At 35.8% G+C, this 17,993-nt stretch overlaps 1 protein-coding gene across 3 annotated transcripts in view; it reads right to left on the reverse strand.

The window, feature by feature from the left end:
- Window positions 1-17,993, reverse strand: part of LOC138703418 (uncharacterized) — a 70,570-nt gene that overhangs the window by 13,522 nt on the left and 39,055 nt on the right. For 2 of the 3 annotated variants that reach the window (XM_069831257.1, XM_069831258.1), the window contains one exon: window positions 392-9,363. The exons of the other annotated variant lie outside the window; for it this stretch is intronic. In XM_069831257.1, coding sequence (XP_069687358.1) covers window positions 5,610-9,353 — 3,744 coding nt within the window. In that variant the 5' untranslated portion in view covers window positions 9,354-9,363 and the 3' untranslated portion in view covers window positions 392-5,609. Of the gene's footprint in view, window positions 1-391; window positions 9,364-17,993 lie in introns of those variants that run through there. 3 annotated transcript variants of the gene reach the window in all.

Raw genomic sequence — 17,993 nt, forward strand, 5'->3', positions numbered from 1 at the left:
TCTAAAAACTCATATTAATAACAATACAATTCATAATTATAGGTACCCAATAATAGAATTCTATTAGTCTTCATTTAATTTATCTGGCATGAGCCACCAACTACATATAACCAATATACCCAATATTTCAATTACTATTGTGTGGAGGGGGAATGTAAAAACAATGGAGTGAGACAGAGCATGTGGAAAGTCATCTTACACTTCTGTTTCTATGGTACCACAAATGACGACAGTGTAAACCATTAATTTCAAATCCTTTAATTTTTCTCTAATTATACCTCCAATACAGGCGTTTCACATAAAAAAGTAAGACAAACAAGGTGAAATGAAACATAAATACATCAAAACCAGTAAACAAATACGCAAAGCAAGGAATGATAAAAACACAAAATTACAAATTTCATTTTTCATTTAATTTCATTTATTGTATTCCATACATCTTACATCGGCATTAAAGCTTTAAAATGTGAAACAAGTCAAGAGTTACACAATTTCTTGGCGAGATAAGGTGAGGCCGAGAATTCGCCATAGATTACCTGAATTTACCTTACAGTTGGGGAAAACCTCGGTAAAAACTCAACCAGATAATCAACCAAACGAGAATCTAACCCAAGACTGAGTGCAACTCCAAATGAACAGGCAAATGCGTCTGCTCACTGAGTTACGCTGATGGCTCTACAAGAATGTACAATACATAATAAGTAGCTGAATTATACAAAACAATATACAATACTTAGCAAGCAGTTGAACTATACCTAAACATAATACATTGAAGATTAATTCTATTTACAAACCTCAACAATTTATCAGACAAGCCATACAAATATACTCGAAATACATAATGTATTTATAAAATTATAAAACAAATTAACATTATTTATTTATAAAGGAGCAATGTCTGCATTGTATAGCTATTGAGGACATGTCATTAAAATTCTGACCCTGGTAATTAGCTACAGGCAACTGAACTTGCAGCTGCACAAGACTGGGGATATTGAATTCAGTTTTGATCATGACGTAACTATCTCAAATATTCTGCACATAGCACAAAAATCAATATAAATATGGTCACATGCAAGGAGAAATTAATGGAGACATTCACGAATTTAGCTTTTATTTGTGTATTTACACGTATCTTTGCTATAAATGGGCACCCATTCCCATACCTTATCAAAGAATTTGACAGAAAATTTTCATAGAAAGAAGCAATTACCTCTGGCATACCCAGCTTTATTATACAAAAGTAATTTATTCGCAATAACATTTACAAGGCTTTTCGGTTTTCACAGATCCCCAAAGTATACGAACTTTAGCACTAAAGCGTTGTAGTAGTTATAAATACAATCAAAAGCGATGCTACATAAAGGCAATAGGCTAGGACCTCGCATCTGAAAAGATGACGTGACTACAAGTATTTAAAATATGATTTTTCATTCAGATACGGTACCTATGTTTCCTTTTATTTGTGTGTTATTTCTGCTTCTATTCTCGCATTCTTTTCTATTTTCACCCTTAATGGAATATAATAATTGACATCAATGTGCAGACGCAATGCATTCATTCCTTCCTTCTCATTCAATCGGCTTTCTTAGAACTCGTACTTCCAATCCTCCTCTCTATGAGCACATTCGATCAACAATGAGGAAATATTATAAAAATGATGAAACTGAAATAATTATCGCAAATTGTTAATTTAAATTTGAAATGTTCAAAATGCATTGTACAATGCCGAAAGATGTATATTTTCTTGAATTTTATTATAAAGTTTGTAAATATTCCATTACCTAATAACGAATATAAAATTACTTCACATTGTCACTCAATATAAATTCAAATGAGCCATACTGATGTTACAAGCAGTATCACAGTTTACATCTGACAGACAAGTAAGGTTCATTCTTGTTGCAGTAAAGTTCCAATGTTGTTTATTCAGTTATACTTTCCAAAGACAGTTACTTTTTTTTTTTAAGTTTACTGTGTTATGTTTTTGTTGTAATGTCTGGGAGAGAATGCGACAGATGTAGAAAATTCGAATCAGGCCATTTAAAAAGACAACAAACGCCCAGCAACAGAGCAATTGAGGGAGCAGTTATGCAGTTCAATGTTAAAATATATTAAGATACATGAAACAGTGCCTGTAACTGAGCATTCTGCGAGAAGTAATGATCTGACCCTTGAAGAATCGTCCACTTCTACAAATAAATATGAGTACAATCAATCTCATGAAAGTAATATAAACACTGACACTGGTGGTGCGTCTTCTAATGAAAACATTAATGCAGCTGGTTCAATTACTGAAAAATGCACTTTTGATAGTACTGACCCAGGTAATTGTTCACATTCAATTCAGGACAAGAAAAGGCTGCAAATTGTCGAACAAGAACTTATTCGAGAAGAAAATGCTGTGTTTCCTCTGGACATCAATAACATGTTTCACCTATCCACTATTTCAGGATTTTAAGGAACAAAAGAAAAACAGAATAGACATTGGCTTGTAGCCTATAATCTAAAAATCGAGATAGGATATATTGTTTTGCGTGCTGACTTTTTTTGACCTCAATGACAGCATTATCTTCTAAGGGGTGTAACGATTGGAAAAACCTTACTAGTACTCGTCTAAAATCCCATGAAATAGTCCAGACTAGATGTAATTCAAGATTTCAGTTCAGTGAAAAGTAGAGAAATGAAAAATTATTTTTGATTTTGTGTCCAAACATTTTAGTTCATTTCAAAAATATTAATAATTGATTAAATGGCGATCTTACTCATGTTAATTATGTAAACATGTGTAGCTTACAACTGTTTCGGTGCTACTTGACACCATCATCAGAGCCTTCTGTGTCTCGGCGCCATCTCAACTTCGCTGCCTCTTGTGTGGGTGGGTTCGTGTGATGAAACACAACAGGCAGCGAAGTTGAAATGGTGCCAAGACACAGAAGGTTCTGATTATGGTGTCAAGTAGCACCGAAACAGTTGTAAGCCACACATGTTTACATAATTAACACGAGTAAGATCGCCATTTAATCAATTATTTATATTCAAGTGTTAAAAGTAGTGTACGAAAGATTCAACATGGATAAAAAATATTAACCTAATAGATTACTGAGATTTATTGTCAGTGTGTAAGAAGATTTTTTGTAAGACTAAAAATGAAGGCATAGTCAGAATTCAGCTGCATAATATGGCGAGTAGTTTAATATATTACTACTATTACTACTACTACTACTACTACTACTACTACTACTACTACTACTACTACTACTACTACTACTACTACAATAATAATAATAATAATAATAATAATAATAATAATAATAATAATAATAATAATAATAATAAAAATTTAACTTCAATAAAACCAACACCTTTGTATAATGAAGAAATGTCGTTCCTTCATCATTCAAATTTTTCATCTGCCTTCTCATGGCAACCAGTGTGTTGATAAAAACTCTGAAGTTATTATCCTATTTTCATGCACATATTAAAAAAAAATATCTGCACCATTTAAAATTGTTCTGTGTCAAGTTCATACAAGTTATATTTAAGATAGACCTATTTGAAACCTTACTGCCATGCAAGATTATGGACCTACACTTCCATATGTATATACATGTAAGACAATACTGTCGTTTAAGATTTTAGGATGTTGTATCTCAGAAGACATTTTCCCTACATATGCCCAGTATGTACACTAGATACCAATGTGGCAAAATATTTTTAGACTTAAGACATCCTGAAGCATAATTTGAATTCACAGTAGGTAGAAGTATTAATGTTGTTAAAGATTTATTTTCACGATATTGAGAAGTTTCACTACATTTGCTTGATAATTCTGTACACATTACAGAAAAAAATAGTGTTTGTTTAACAATTTGGCTGATGTAATACACAAAACTTGAAAGCAATACAATGCTTTCCAGCCATTCACTTTTATTTCGTGTCTAATTTAAATTTCAAATGAATGTTTCATAAAGTGATTTATTGTAAAATATACAGGTTGATTTAATTACGGAGTTCTCCTCCGGTTTGTGGAGGTGATTCCTGAGGTTATTTGAAACAAAAAATATAAATAAATTAATGAGATCATGTTCATAATTGTACAGGGGATAGAACATCTAGAAGCTTGGAGACGGTTACTTTTAAGTGGTCCGACCACCCCTTCCTCCCACATTAGCAGGTACGGTACCATTCATCTGCAAAACATTTTCTGAACAGAAGTTATTGTATTGTGAGACCACAGCGGATCAGTGAAAGTAAGTGGTCAACTTTTCAGTTTGTAGTGCAATGAACAATTCTGCTGTGTGTGGGTTCTTCTGTAGTGACGTCACTGAAGCCTGTAGTTGTTCTGTCCCCGGTATACAAAGTTACGGCAATTTGAAAACAAGATTTCACTAACAAAAATGAAAAAAATTATTGAAATACAAACAATTGATTGTTTACGTACAGTATCAGTCTCTTTTATTTAGAGTGGACTTAAATCACTTTTTCGAGAAATGTCTCCCTGAATCTCAAGGCAATGGTCTGCAAAGGTGTGAACTGCACGTGTAGCATTTCATAGTTTCATGTTTGTTCCTTAGTGCTACCACAGCATCCAGAATGCGTTGAAGCAACTCTTTGCATGTTTGTACCTTAAGACACACAATGTCTTTCATCCACCCTCAGATGCAGTAATCTAAGAGTGTTATGGCAACAAACATGCCTACCCCTTCATTCACTGTTATGTATTTTGAAAATATGTTGTACCGCCACAATTATGAATATGATCCCATTAATTTATTTACATTTTTTGTTCCAAATAACCTCAGGAATCACCTGCATAAATCGAGGGAGAACATAGTTAATCACCCTGCATTATTGCAATGTCCAGGTACAATATGCATCCACACAGAAAATATTTATTTGAGGCAATTTAGAGAAGGAAAACGCAATTTCATGAGAAGATTGATTGGAACAAATACAGTAATTGTTGACCTATTTTTCAACATATTCCCCACTGGAATTGAGATATGTGTCATATTGTGGGATCAACTTTTGTATTACTGTGTCATAGAAGCCTACCTCCCGGGATCAGAATCAGTGTGTGACAATGGTCTGCACCTCTGTCACTGTGAAAATGCTAACCGAATAAGAATTTCTTAAGGTGTAAGAAAAGATGGTAATCACTGAACGCTACACCTGGGATGTACAGTGGGTATTGCAACATCTCCCAGTGGAACTCCTGCAGAAGATATGTTGTGCACTGAGCTTTATGTGGCTGAGTGATTACCACCATTTCTTACACTCCAAGAAATTCCTGTTTGGTCAGCATTTTCACAGTGACAGAGCAGTGCAAATGGCTGTCACACACTGGTTCTGACAACAGGTGGTAGACTGCTACGACACAGGGATACAAATAGTTCAACCTATGGTAAGACACATGTTTCAATATTTCGGTGGGGAGTATCTTCAAAAATAGTTCAACAATTGCTGTATCTGTTCCAATTAATCTTTTCATGAAATTGTGTTGCTGTATCTGTTCCAATTAAACTTTTCACGAAATTGTGTTTTCTTTCTGTAAACGGCCCCAGGAAAAGTTACTTTCTGGACACGCCTCGTATTGTGTGTGTAAGTTACACTGTTACTGTATGAGAGGCTGTACTTTCACTAACTGTAAAGTCCTCCAGATTTTTCAATATTAAAATATTGAATTCATGCTCCATGCTTTCTATAAATAAATGTCGGTACATAGACAGATAAATATAAGCATTTCGCTTAAATTTTGGTTTTGCAAATTCAGGATTGTAATATGATTGAAAGAGGTACCAATTACGATGGGGGAGTAAAATATTGTCATTTTCAGAATAGTACATCAAACACTTTTGAATGGATGGGAGTTTATTTCTTTTCGAATCCATAACCTGCTCCCTGGCTATATCAATTACACTTTCGCCCCTTCTGTTACAGATAGTAAAGTTTGCATGACCCTTCTCCAAGAACATTCGAATCATTTCAAAATTGCTTTTTTTAACAGCCAAATGAAGTGACGTTTCTCCATATTTATTCTGCAAGTTTAAGTTGGCACCTAACTCCAAGAGTTTGAGAACTAGATCAAAGTTGCCATATTGAACAGCATTCGGCAATATGCTGTCCAAATCTTTCCACTCAGTGATACAATCACAGCTTAAGCTTCCATGTTGGCAGAATGTTGCTAGGTTAATATCGTCAGAATCAAAATTAAAAGATCGAATTATTTCGCCCAACACTATATCATTGCCAACTCGATCCGCATACTGAATTGGTGTGAATCCAAACACTTGGTCCACTGCAGTAAGACATGCATCATAACATAGCAAAATATCCACGAGTGTACATGAACGGAATGGTGAAACACAAATAAAAGAAGAATCTTCATACAGAGCAGATACATGTAAAGCAGTTCTACCACCTGCATCCACTTTATTTCTATCAGATGAAATAATGGAAAGCATTGCATCAACATTTCGATTCAAGACATGCTGAATTAATGGACAATTCTCACACAGTATTCTATCGAACATTTCTCGGAAAACCTTATTAGTATCAGAAAAATATACCACCTCCAGAACATTCCTATTTTCATGATAATTCTCTGCAAACCACATGGCAGCAAAATATTCCGCTAAAGTTCTATGCACAAAATGTGGCTTTCCCCCTATCACTTGTACCACTACACCTCTCTTCTCCTTCCCTTCCTCGATTCGTTTTAGAAATGCCTCTGTCTTAGACAGTAATGCCTTATCGTGCAGCTCATGTAGGAGGTTTGCTGGTACCAAGGCTACAACTCCTGAAATCATATGATTTTCCATGAACAGTTCTTCCAGTATTTCGTTGTCATCCACAGTTGCAGATGTCGTTTCCTCTCCCTTTTTTTCGTTGCAATATATGTTAAGTTTCTTTTCAACAAGTTTCCGATATAAATCAATAATATCGAATTCATGAACGATGTACATATTATCATCATTCATGGAAACAACCAGATAAGATTCAAAGACTACAGCAAGGAGGGTTATGTGCAGTGGCACTGACCAAAAGTCATTAGATAGTTTAGATGATGTGCTGTTCAGAATCCTATCACAAAAAACTTTCAATTTTTGAAGAGTGTCTCCACTGTTAAAGCTACTCATGCCAATATCCCTGATAGCTCTAATCTCCGCCCCTGATAGTTCCGTCATAAGCTTGCGTACATTCGATGGGTTAGCACAATGTTTCCAATAAGCTTGAAGAATATCTCTCTGTTCTGTTCTCGATAGAGGGTTTAAAGTGAATGAACTAACATCAAGTAAAGACTCCATCATCTCCTGCACTACTGGGCGGAATGCCACACACAGCTTCCTAACCTTGCATTTACTTATGGCTTTAATTAAATTCAAAGCTTTTCTTGTATAAGTTGGATTTATCTCATCAAATGCGTCGAATAGTGCAGCACATTTGCCAGATGTGTAAAAGGCATGCCAAAACAGTTTCCGCTCAAACTCGGAATTATGTTTCTTCCCTGCCACTTCCCATAGGAATTCCAATGCCTGTTCAAGGCTACAATCACTCTCACTGAGTTCATTAAGTGCAGCAGAATATTCATTCAATTTTACTCTCACTACCCAGAACGTGGGATATGCCTCCTTACTCTGAAGAGAGATCTGTTCTATAAAAGTGGTCTTACCCACTCCAGGATCTGCTGATATTAATATTATTCTGTCTTCTAAAGACCATACTGAAGTAGGGATTGGGAAGGGACCGTTTACAGCAAGGCAAGGCTTTATTCTTCTCTTAATATAGTAATATGTAGTTTTTTTCAGAGCCTTTCCCAATAATACATGATGTACTCCTTGCAGTAAATCTAATACCATTTCAGCATTTACCATGCCTAAGAGTCCAATGTTATTCTCTGTCACATTCTTAAGCAGAACTTCATAACCCTGAAACATAATGGTTCTCTCAAGAAGAACTCTTTGCGTTGCCTCATCCATTTGCATATATCCACATGTATCGAAGTGAACACATTTTGCGCCAGGAATAACACTGCTCGTCACCAACACCAGTTTGTATTTGTAGCACAGTTCCAGTAATAATGAAGATCCTTCATCACTCTTTCCACAATCTACTATCAAAGTGTTACACCACCGAGTAGGCCAAAGACAGAACACCTCCTGCATTTGGTGTTTAATAACAGATATATCAACTAACAAATATTTCCTTTTCTCAAGAGTCTCCATTGTTTGGCGAAGTTTCGCACAGCTCAACAAAGTACATCCGGTGTCTGCCACAACATTCACAACATATCCATCCAGTGGAGTTAGCTCTGAATCTCGAAATCGAACGTTTATGCTGTCCAACTGTTGAAGCTTTAAGGATGACAGCCGAGCCACTCTATCTACTCTTGACTGCATCATATTTCGCCAGAACTCTGCCTCCTCTGTAATGAATTCGGTACCACTTCTCCACCAAGTCTCAATGTGCTGGATGAGTTCTTTGTGAATCCTGTTTGTCTCATCAGAATTCGTTCCACACGTTTCATGTATTTGTCTCTTAATTACATCATCCAAAGTATTAACATCAGCCTGTCCATCCAAAACTTTCAGCTTATTTATAAAAGTAATGCGTGAAGACACATAATCCAATTTCTCTAGTATTTTTTCGAGATTCTCCTTCACTGGACGATTCTCCAGATTTTTTAATAAGCTTATGAGATCAGTACTCTTGACTGAATTCAACAGTTCGCTTATCTCCTGTATTAAGGGTGGCTGAATTTTGACATTTTCTCTATTTCTAAAATGAATACTTTCTAATGATTGCTTGCAATACTTATATTCATTTAAGAGTGACATTACGAACTCGTCCTCTTCGTTGTTCTCATTAAAGCTGAAGACAAAACCGTTACTTCCTCCAGAATTATGAATGTCATCCTTGAGGAAGCATCCGTGATGTAGCTCTCGCTTTGTGCTGAACACAGAATTAGTGTACAAGAAGAAAGTGCAGTGCTCGAAGTTGCCACCAAACACGGGATGTTTACTGTTAGCTGCAGAGAACTCTTGTTTTATGGTGTGGTATGATTGAAGACACTTTATCAGATTGAAAGCAGATCTTGATTCTGCAAATATTTGCATCGACTGTACAGACTTCTTCTTGTGTTTCAGCTGTAGAAAGCTAGTCTCCCATATATCATCTCGTTTGTGTTGAAATATGATGTCATCAAATATGCCACAATATTTTATATTCGAGGCAATCCGGAAGCTCCGACACATGTTGAGGCCTCGAAGAAAAAGAAATGCCAAAATCTTAACCTCGAACCTCTGACCTGCTCCATCAGTTGTTCCATCTCTCTTCTCGAAGTGATTCATGTTGGTCTGTCTGCAAATGTGAACATGTATTATTAGTATCTTGTTTAGTAAAATGGAGAGAAGAGAGTAATAAAATGTTTACCACTTCATATAACTGTTGTTTAGTCAACTTTACGAAGGCAGGTTGAACCTCACAAATGCTACCAACATGGTATCACTGATAAGGCAACTAGGCCAGGAAATAATGGGGTAGGATGGCCAGTTCCTTTCCCCTTCCATTGCATACATTGCCTATTAGTTACATATTACACGAATTAGACTGCAGATGCATAGAAGCAATTGTTTTTCCTCTGACACATATCATCATGGAAGATGTGCTGCCTGATGATAGATGTATATATCAGTCACAACCTCAATCAAAGGTATTGTATAACTAAATAGGGAACGGGAATAAAAAAAGCTTATGACACAGTATTTAAAAGCAAATGCATCAGTGGGAAGCATTCTGGCGGCAGCAGCAGCAAATTGAGTTGATTTAAAATATTTAAATTTGAATTATACAATCATGTTAATGTGTGTAATATATAGCTTCTCTCACTGACTGTCCAAACAGCAATGTACTTGGGAAAATATTTTGTAAGATAAGTGTTTGGCGATAAATAATAATGTTCAAAAACGGAGTACAGTGCACACAGCTTACTATGATCAATCTTGAATCCTACTAAACTGGTAACAATAACCAAATGATAACAATGACCGAAAAAATATGAAACTGTAAAACAATACTATACTACCAGTAAGAACTTAAAAAATCATCTATTGTGTTGCCTTTCATTTTCACCAGACATATTTACACGACAGATGATTGTCAATCAGTGCTTCACAGTTTTACACCCTTTTTATCACTTTCATTCTAGAACAGATAAGTGTGCTTAGGCAAGGCACAATAATGAAATTCAGCCTCATCTGCACTGTAAACACGATTCGGAGGAAGTCTGAGGTAATTTTCGGCCGCTTCTCTTCTATCCATTTTTCTGCCACACAGAAATCACCATCTTTATGCTCATCATGCATATGTTTGAGCACGATGTTTTCCCATTTCTTTCATTGGTCGTACCATCCTTCTGTTGCCACAAAATCGTTTTATTTCACATTTTCTTAGCAAGATCCTCTGCTTTTTGTTACACAAGGAGTCCATCAACACGAACATATTGTGACAGCGACGTGAGATTCGAACTCACGACCAGCATCCCGCAAGAGAGCAAACCGCGCGTGAGCCGACACAGGTCCACGGAGCACTGAGGGACGGCGCGCGGCGGAGAGAAGAGAGGGGAAAGGGCCTACGCGGCGAGGGAAATTGCGCGCGCATCTGGTGCTGGTAGAGAGGAGAGGGCTCTGGATTGTTCTGGTGTGCTATCTCTGGAGACGCGTCGAACTTTCGAGGCTACGTTGCTGTTGCTATAAAAGAAGAAACGCCAGCGAACTCGAGCAGTATCAGTTTATTCAGCCATTCAGTGAGTAAGCCAGAGCAAGCAAGCCAGTCTTGTGTACCGGAGTTCGACTCGAGTGTGCGTCCGCAACTGTGTCAGCATCCGAAGGCCTGAGTTCGAGTGCAGTGGACCGCAGTTGGAGGAACCTGAGTTCGAGTGCAGTGGACCGCAGTTGGAGGGACCTGAGTTTGAGTACAGTGAACTGTCTCTGAAGGTCTGTGGTTCGAGATACTGTGAACTCGAGTGACTGAGCTAGAAGAACTGTGAACTGAGAACTGATAGTTCTGATTTGTAAATAGTGCTTTGTAAATATTAGTTAAGATTAACAGTTCATTGTTGTTCGTAATAGTCCAAGTAAATTGTCATTGCCGTCAGTGGAGTGCAATAACGAATACTGTGTTGAGTGAAAATCCTATTGTTGACGAGAGCATTTAAGGTGAATTGTAGAAAGGAATTATTGTTGGAAGAATAAAATCCTATTGTTGAGTGGAAATAAAATTTACAATATTTTTCACGATCATTGGTCAACCACAGTTTTAAAGCTGACTCCACCTGACTATCTTCCCCACCATGATTCTGCTTACGGTTTAAGTTTCCATTTTCCTTTGCCAGTAGTAACATAATGTCTTCGTTTTTTAACAGCTTGCACAAAAGTGGCTGTGAGATTTGTAATTATAGGTACCGATGCATTTGACCGACTCATTTTCGGTTATTTGTCATAGTATTCAATAATATAATTAAAAGTTTATTTTTAATGTTTAAGTTTTTATGATGGATTATGTTTAAATTTTTATGATGGATTTGAGGGAGGTGGGATATGATGATAGAGACTGGATTAATCTTGCTCAGGATAGGGACCCATGGCAGGCTTATGTGAGGGTGGCAATGAACCTGCAGGTTCCTTAAAAGCCATTTATAAGTAAGTAAGTTTTTATGTTTATTTTCCACACTTGTCACAGTTTCAATGCAACAATATGACCTTCATAAATCAAAAGCTGAAGCTAAACTGTTGGTAAGTTTGCTTTTACTGTTAGCACAGAATTTTAAAAAGAGAAAACTACCATACTTTCAGTCAAGTTTTTTAGATTGTTGAAGGGAGAAGGAAAATGCCATTATATTGTGTTTCAATCACCTCTATCTTTATCCCTTTCCTGAAAGTTTGTGCAACCCAAAGAATGTGCATTTTGTTGGTTGAAGGGGAAAACCACGCTCTTCAAATGGCGATTGTCCTTGACAGATTGTAACATTGACAAGAGACACCTGTTACAGTAGGTATTATATTTCCAAAAAGTGCCTACTTAGGGATAGAATTCATAATTGGGCATAGAAGAGAACATAAACCGAAACAGTGATTAATAGAAACAAATTTTTGGAATGCTTCTGTATGGGATTTCAAGGCAAATAAAGAAGATAATACATTGGATACAATGTTAAGTTCAGTAACTGCACATTTACATTGGAAAATCCTGATACAAGTAAATAAATGAGATAGATTATAACAATAGATTTTATAAATTTGTAGGCAACCGCTGATAGGGGAATTGTTGCTTCTTTACAATAGACGTTGGCATGGAGAATTTTCAAAATTTCGCTAGAAAACACGGAAATGGAATTATTTTATTCATGCCATTATCCATGATTACAACAACAGGCGTGCAATGTAATCATTTGAAATTTGTCTGAACTAATAAGAAAAATTGAATTTTGCTAAAACAAACACTTTTGTATTGCAAAGGAAGAAATGCATTTACTTCATCATTCAAATTTTTCAGTTGCATTTCTATGGCAACAAGTGTGTTGTTAGAAGTTACTATCCTATTTTACGTGCATTCATTATAAAAATAATTTATACAGATTTAAAATTCTTCTGACTCAAGTTCGTATAATTTGTCATTTTGTTTGAAGTGTAAATATTACAATAAAAAAAAACTAGTTCATATAAGTTATATTTAAGATATGCCTATTTAAAATCGTATAGCCATGCAAGATTATGAACCTATGTCTACACATTTATATACTGTACATAATGTTCCTTAATATGTTAGGATGTTGTATTACAAAAGGCATTTTCCCTACATATGCCCAGTATGTCCACTGGATACTAGGGTGTATCGAAAAAAAAAAAAATTTTTTTTTTTAAACTGAAGGTAGCTAGTGCAGAAAAGTTGCGAGTTGTGGCAGAAATACAGCAGGAGAAAGAAAAATTAATTTAGTCAATATCTTGTGTCTCTGCATCAATATTGAAAATTCGAATTTATAACGCATACTTGTAAAAATTATTATAAAGACAGTCTGCATACTTATACAGCTACAGAGTACAAGAAGGAAAGTATTTGGCTCACTACGTTCTTGCTGCCCTTAGGGTGGAGCAAGAGAAGAGAGGGATGCTGGCAGTCAGGGTAGCATCTGCCCAGCAGTTGTATTTGCCAAGCTACGCTGGCAGATTTGTATTGCTGTTGTGCCTGTGAAATCATGTATCATATTAGTGGTTTAGTAGTAGATGTAATAGTTTTTATTCCCGTGTTGTAACGAGTGGAAAAAAGAATTCTGTACACGCTGTGTTGATGAGAGTAGGACTCATAAGAGAGCACAACTTCAAACCTATAATGATGTGATAACACATTTTCTTTAGATCAGACAAGCGAACTAGGTGGAAAACACTCTTCAGTAAAATACATCACTCATGCAACTGCCCCCAAACTTACCGAGGTTTACAAAACAGCTTGTCTTCCTACCATCAGCAAGTGTAGAATAGTGGAAATTATAAAATTGTACCGTAGTAAATATCAGAATATTCTCAAATCGCACAAACGAAGCGGGCCAACTCCAAAGGCACGTGAGCAGGCTTTTATTAATAAATCTCGAAATCTGTTTAATATTCGGCCACTTAGGTTTGTAACGAAATCAATGTTTATTCTGGTTATCTTAATGACAAATATGAACAACAAAAAATATAAAATCAACAATTCCTCTTTCAATATACTAGTAAAAAAATTAATCAGTCTATTCTTCATTATAAAGCATAAAATAAATTTATAACAAAAAATTGACAACAGTCACTTTAATATTCGGTCATTTGAACTTTTAACTAAATTTATCCTCTGTAGAAACTAAACAAATATCATTTAGTGATCTGTAGCATATCCTCCTCTTCTTCTTCTTAAAACCTCTCTCAAGTGTTATGGCATATTAGCAATGTATCTCTTAATGTTTTCAGTGGGTATTTTAGCCCATTCCTTCTTTATTTTTTTTTTCTAATTCACCTTTTGATTTTGAAGGTGTTTTTCGTGTTCGTAATTTCAGCTCAGCTCGGAGACTTTATATGGGGTTCAGGTCAGAGTTTTGGGGAGGAGTGTCAATAACTTTGAGACAATTATACAGGAGCCAGTTCCTCAGAAGATAGGATTTGTGTTTAGGGTCGTTATTCTGGTAAAATTTAAATGTGTTCCTTACGCCCAATTTGTCTGCACTTCTGTGTAAGTGTTACTTCAATATACGAAGGTTGTCTTCCTTCTTCATTATCCCCTCGATCTGTGTCATCTTTCCAACTCCTTCTGCAGGATGCAACCTCAGATCATGATGCTGCCTCCTCCACATTTCACAGTGGGCTGCAAACTCTTCATTTCAAGTTCTTCATTTGGCTTCCGCCACACATTTAACTTGCCAATTAAATTAAAAACATTAGACTTGTTCTCGTCTGAAAAAATTACACTATTTCACCAAGAAAAATCTTTATTTACACATTCCATAACAAACTGCAGCCTCTTTTTTCTGTTCACCTCACTAATGAAGGGCTTTTTTTTGTCATTCTGCCATCGAACTCAGCTTTTCTTATTACCCTTCAGACAGTTTCTGGGTGAACCCTTTTTTCACTCTTTTCAAAGAGTTCACCTGTTAATTTTGGAGCACTTAGTCTCACTTGCCTTGAGGGGATCAAACATATCAGTGTCCCTGGTAACTGCAGGCAACAGTAACAACTATCTACTTTTGACACTAGGGTACCTAGAACCTGCTTGTATAATCAGTGTGTATAATCAGTAGCAACAAACTCACAAAATGATTTCAGTTCTTCCACCCTTGTAGTATAAATGTGGAATTATTGATATGTACCACATGTGCAGCACAATCTATTCCTTGAGTGTTCATTTTAAGTTCAATGTTTAGTTCATAAAAACCATTGTTCTTTTCAACCATCTTATAACCTCCAAAATTCGTATTGTAGTTATCTGCATAAAACACAACAACTTTATCAGTTTAATAATCTTTCTTCGGGATATCTAGAACATGATTAGCTAATCAGCTATTTCGCCACTAATATTCTGGAAACAGATCACTTTATACTTAACACCCTGATCAGGAAAGAAATATCGTACAAGAACTGGCATTGACTTTAAATTTTATGGTTAAATTCATCAACCATCACAGAAACATATTAAGCATTTTTAAGTTCTGCGTGGATTTCATGCATTGTGTACGGTGACAGAACATTCACTATTATAGACTCGCACTTTGTTCTGCAACACGTGAACTGTTTTCTAAATAAGACTCTCACTATTTGTAACGTTCAATCCATTGACCTGAAAGAATCACTCTGTTTTGCTGTGTGGAAAGCAAAGAGCAACACGCTTCTCTTCTTCACTTCATAGTCCATTATTTGTATTCACAAATGATGTGAGACACTGTATGTATGTATGTATGTATTTATTTACATTGCAAGTGGGCAGTGGTATACGGTACACAATATAAACAATACAAAAAAAATGATGAGCAATACACAATAAATTTACAATACACAATACAATTACACAATACACAATACAATTTTATACACAATACAATAAGAATACACAATATAATTTAACACAATAATAATAAAACATAAATAAAATACCTAATTTTACATTACAACCTACATAATTATGTATAGGCCCTACATAAGTTTCAATAGTCTTTCACTTTATTCTCATCTCACTCACTGTAGTGGCACTATGACGCATTTCACTGACACTTTAGGACACTTTCACTGACACACTATAACACATTTCACTGACACTATAGAACACATTTCATTGACGCTATAAATTATCACTGATCAGAACTATTCACTGCACTGTAATACCATAACTCCACTGACTCACCTCGCTTCACTGATACAACAGTTCAAATAAGTCAAATAATTACACCCTTATGCATACTGTACTTACAAACAGAACTACATTTAAACTAAACATTTCTAATCTAAGGCCCTCTTACACGCTATTTTTAAATAATTTACAATTCAAACCAAGGAAGTAACTCGTCAGGCTAAATAAATACATGTCACCTTAAAAAATTAAATGTTCAATGTCACCTTAATTTTAATTTGCACTTTATACACAACTTTTTAAGTTATTCTTGAATCTCCTTAAGGAAGGACAGCCCTCAAAGACTGCTGCAGGTAGGTCATTCCAATCATTTATAGTTCTATTTAAAAATGAGAATTTACCTATATCCGTTTTCTGTTTCCTACATTTGATTTTAAAATCATGATCGTTCCTACCATAGTACGTTGGTTTTTCTAACCGAGCCATTATGTCTACCCATGCTTTCACCCACTGGCTAGAAGTCTTGGCGGCAAGAGCCAACACGTGCTTCTTCTTCTTCTTCTTTACATGTTGCGTGATATCAGATCACCCTCCAGGTTCACTAGAGAAAACTGAACGGCGCAACATACATTCCACTTTGTTTGTTGTGTCATCTTCCTTCAAGGGAAACTCTTGTTTTAAACTATTAGAAAAGGTCTGCAAATAACTAACAGAACTAATCACTACAAAAACCATGTGCAAAATGAGCGTGCTGACTGCCAAATGAAGAAAGAGAAAGTAGAAGAAGGAAGAGAAAGTGCAAACAGGGCATTAGGTGATATCTGGTGGTAATCAAGTGAATTATTGTGAAAAAATGGGGGGGGGGGGCGAGCTTTATTTTTTTTCCGAAACTTGAGAAACGTATTTATGATTAAAAACTGTTAAAAATAATAATCTGTCATATTACAAAGGCAGAATATTTGAAAAACCCAAATCTCAAATTAAACTGCCATCTCTTGCAATTTTGGAGGAAATAAAATACCGGACATTTGGCGTCCCTTTAAAAATTTGTCGGAACACTGGGACAGATCATGAAAAAAAAAAAGAACAGTCCCATTAAAAATAGGTTGTCTGGTCACCCTATTTCAGTAGTCCCAGTTATTGTTTGCAGGGCGCCAGTAACTTCTTTTTACTGAAAGGCAGTTTTCAATTCCAGTCTTTACAAGATGCATACAACTAAATCTTTGTAAAAGATTTACAAATGGAATCGAATTGTGGCAGCATTCTGTGTAACTGAACCAGTTAGAAGAAATTATTCACTTAACCAGTGGCACAGTCAGAATTTGGTTCTGGAGGGAGGGGGGGTGTTGAAATTTTTTTCTTCAGAAACAGACTACAATAATTCCGTACATACAGTAATAAAACTTTACTGTGTCATTATTTATAATTATAGTTTGAATGAAATAGAACTTCTCACTAGACTAAATAGAGTCGCAACTAAAGCATACAGAAATCTATTTGCTGCCGAGTTCACATGGACACAAATGCAGTGTACACCTTCTTGGCAACAATGCAGTTATGCTCATGTGCAATGCATTATCACAACATGCCAGAACTGTAATTAAAAAAAAACTTTTGAGTATCTCTTTCATACCACATATAAACATGTATTGTGCATTATGCTGCTGCATAAATGTGAGATGTAAATTTTTCTCACTATAGCTCATTTCACCATTTTACTCTCACGACACACTTCTTTTAATGTAAGCATATTCAAAGTAGTCTACTGTAGTAAGCTACATCTCGGAGGCAAAGAGTGTCTTTGTTTAGTCTTAGTAATGGTGAAAAGCAGCGCATGCCGCATATGCTTTTTTGTATAATGGTTAGGGATTTAAAGTGGCTTCAATGTAGGTCTACATATAGGTCATTCAATATCTCATGAAACCTACTGCTCATAAGGAGAAAGAAATGCACTGGGAAGCTTCCTTCTCTCGCTACACTTCCACTCCACCATAAGGCTCTTGCTATGAGCTACGGCACACACAAGCACACAAGCTAACGAATGACCTATACAAAGCATTTCAGTGAATTCATTTTAAACAAATGCTCTTTAGAGATCTAATTAAGTTTTATTTTCTGAAATTGAC

This window comes from Periplaneta americana, chromosome 7 (assembly GCF_040183065.1).
Source record: "Periplaneta americana isolate PAMFEO1 chromosome 7, P.americana_PAMFEO1_priV1, whole genome shotgun sequence".
NCBI classification, from domain to species: Eukaryota; Metazoa; Arthropoda; class Insecta; order Blattodea; family Blattidae; genus Periplaneta; species Periplaneta americana.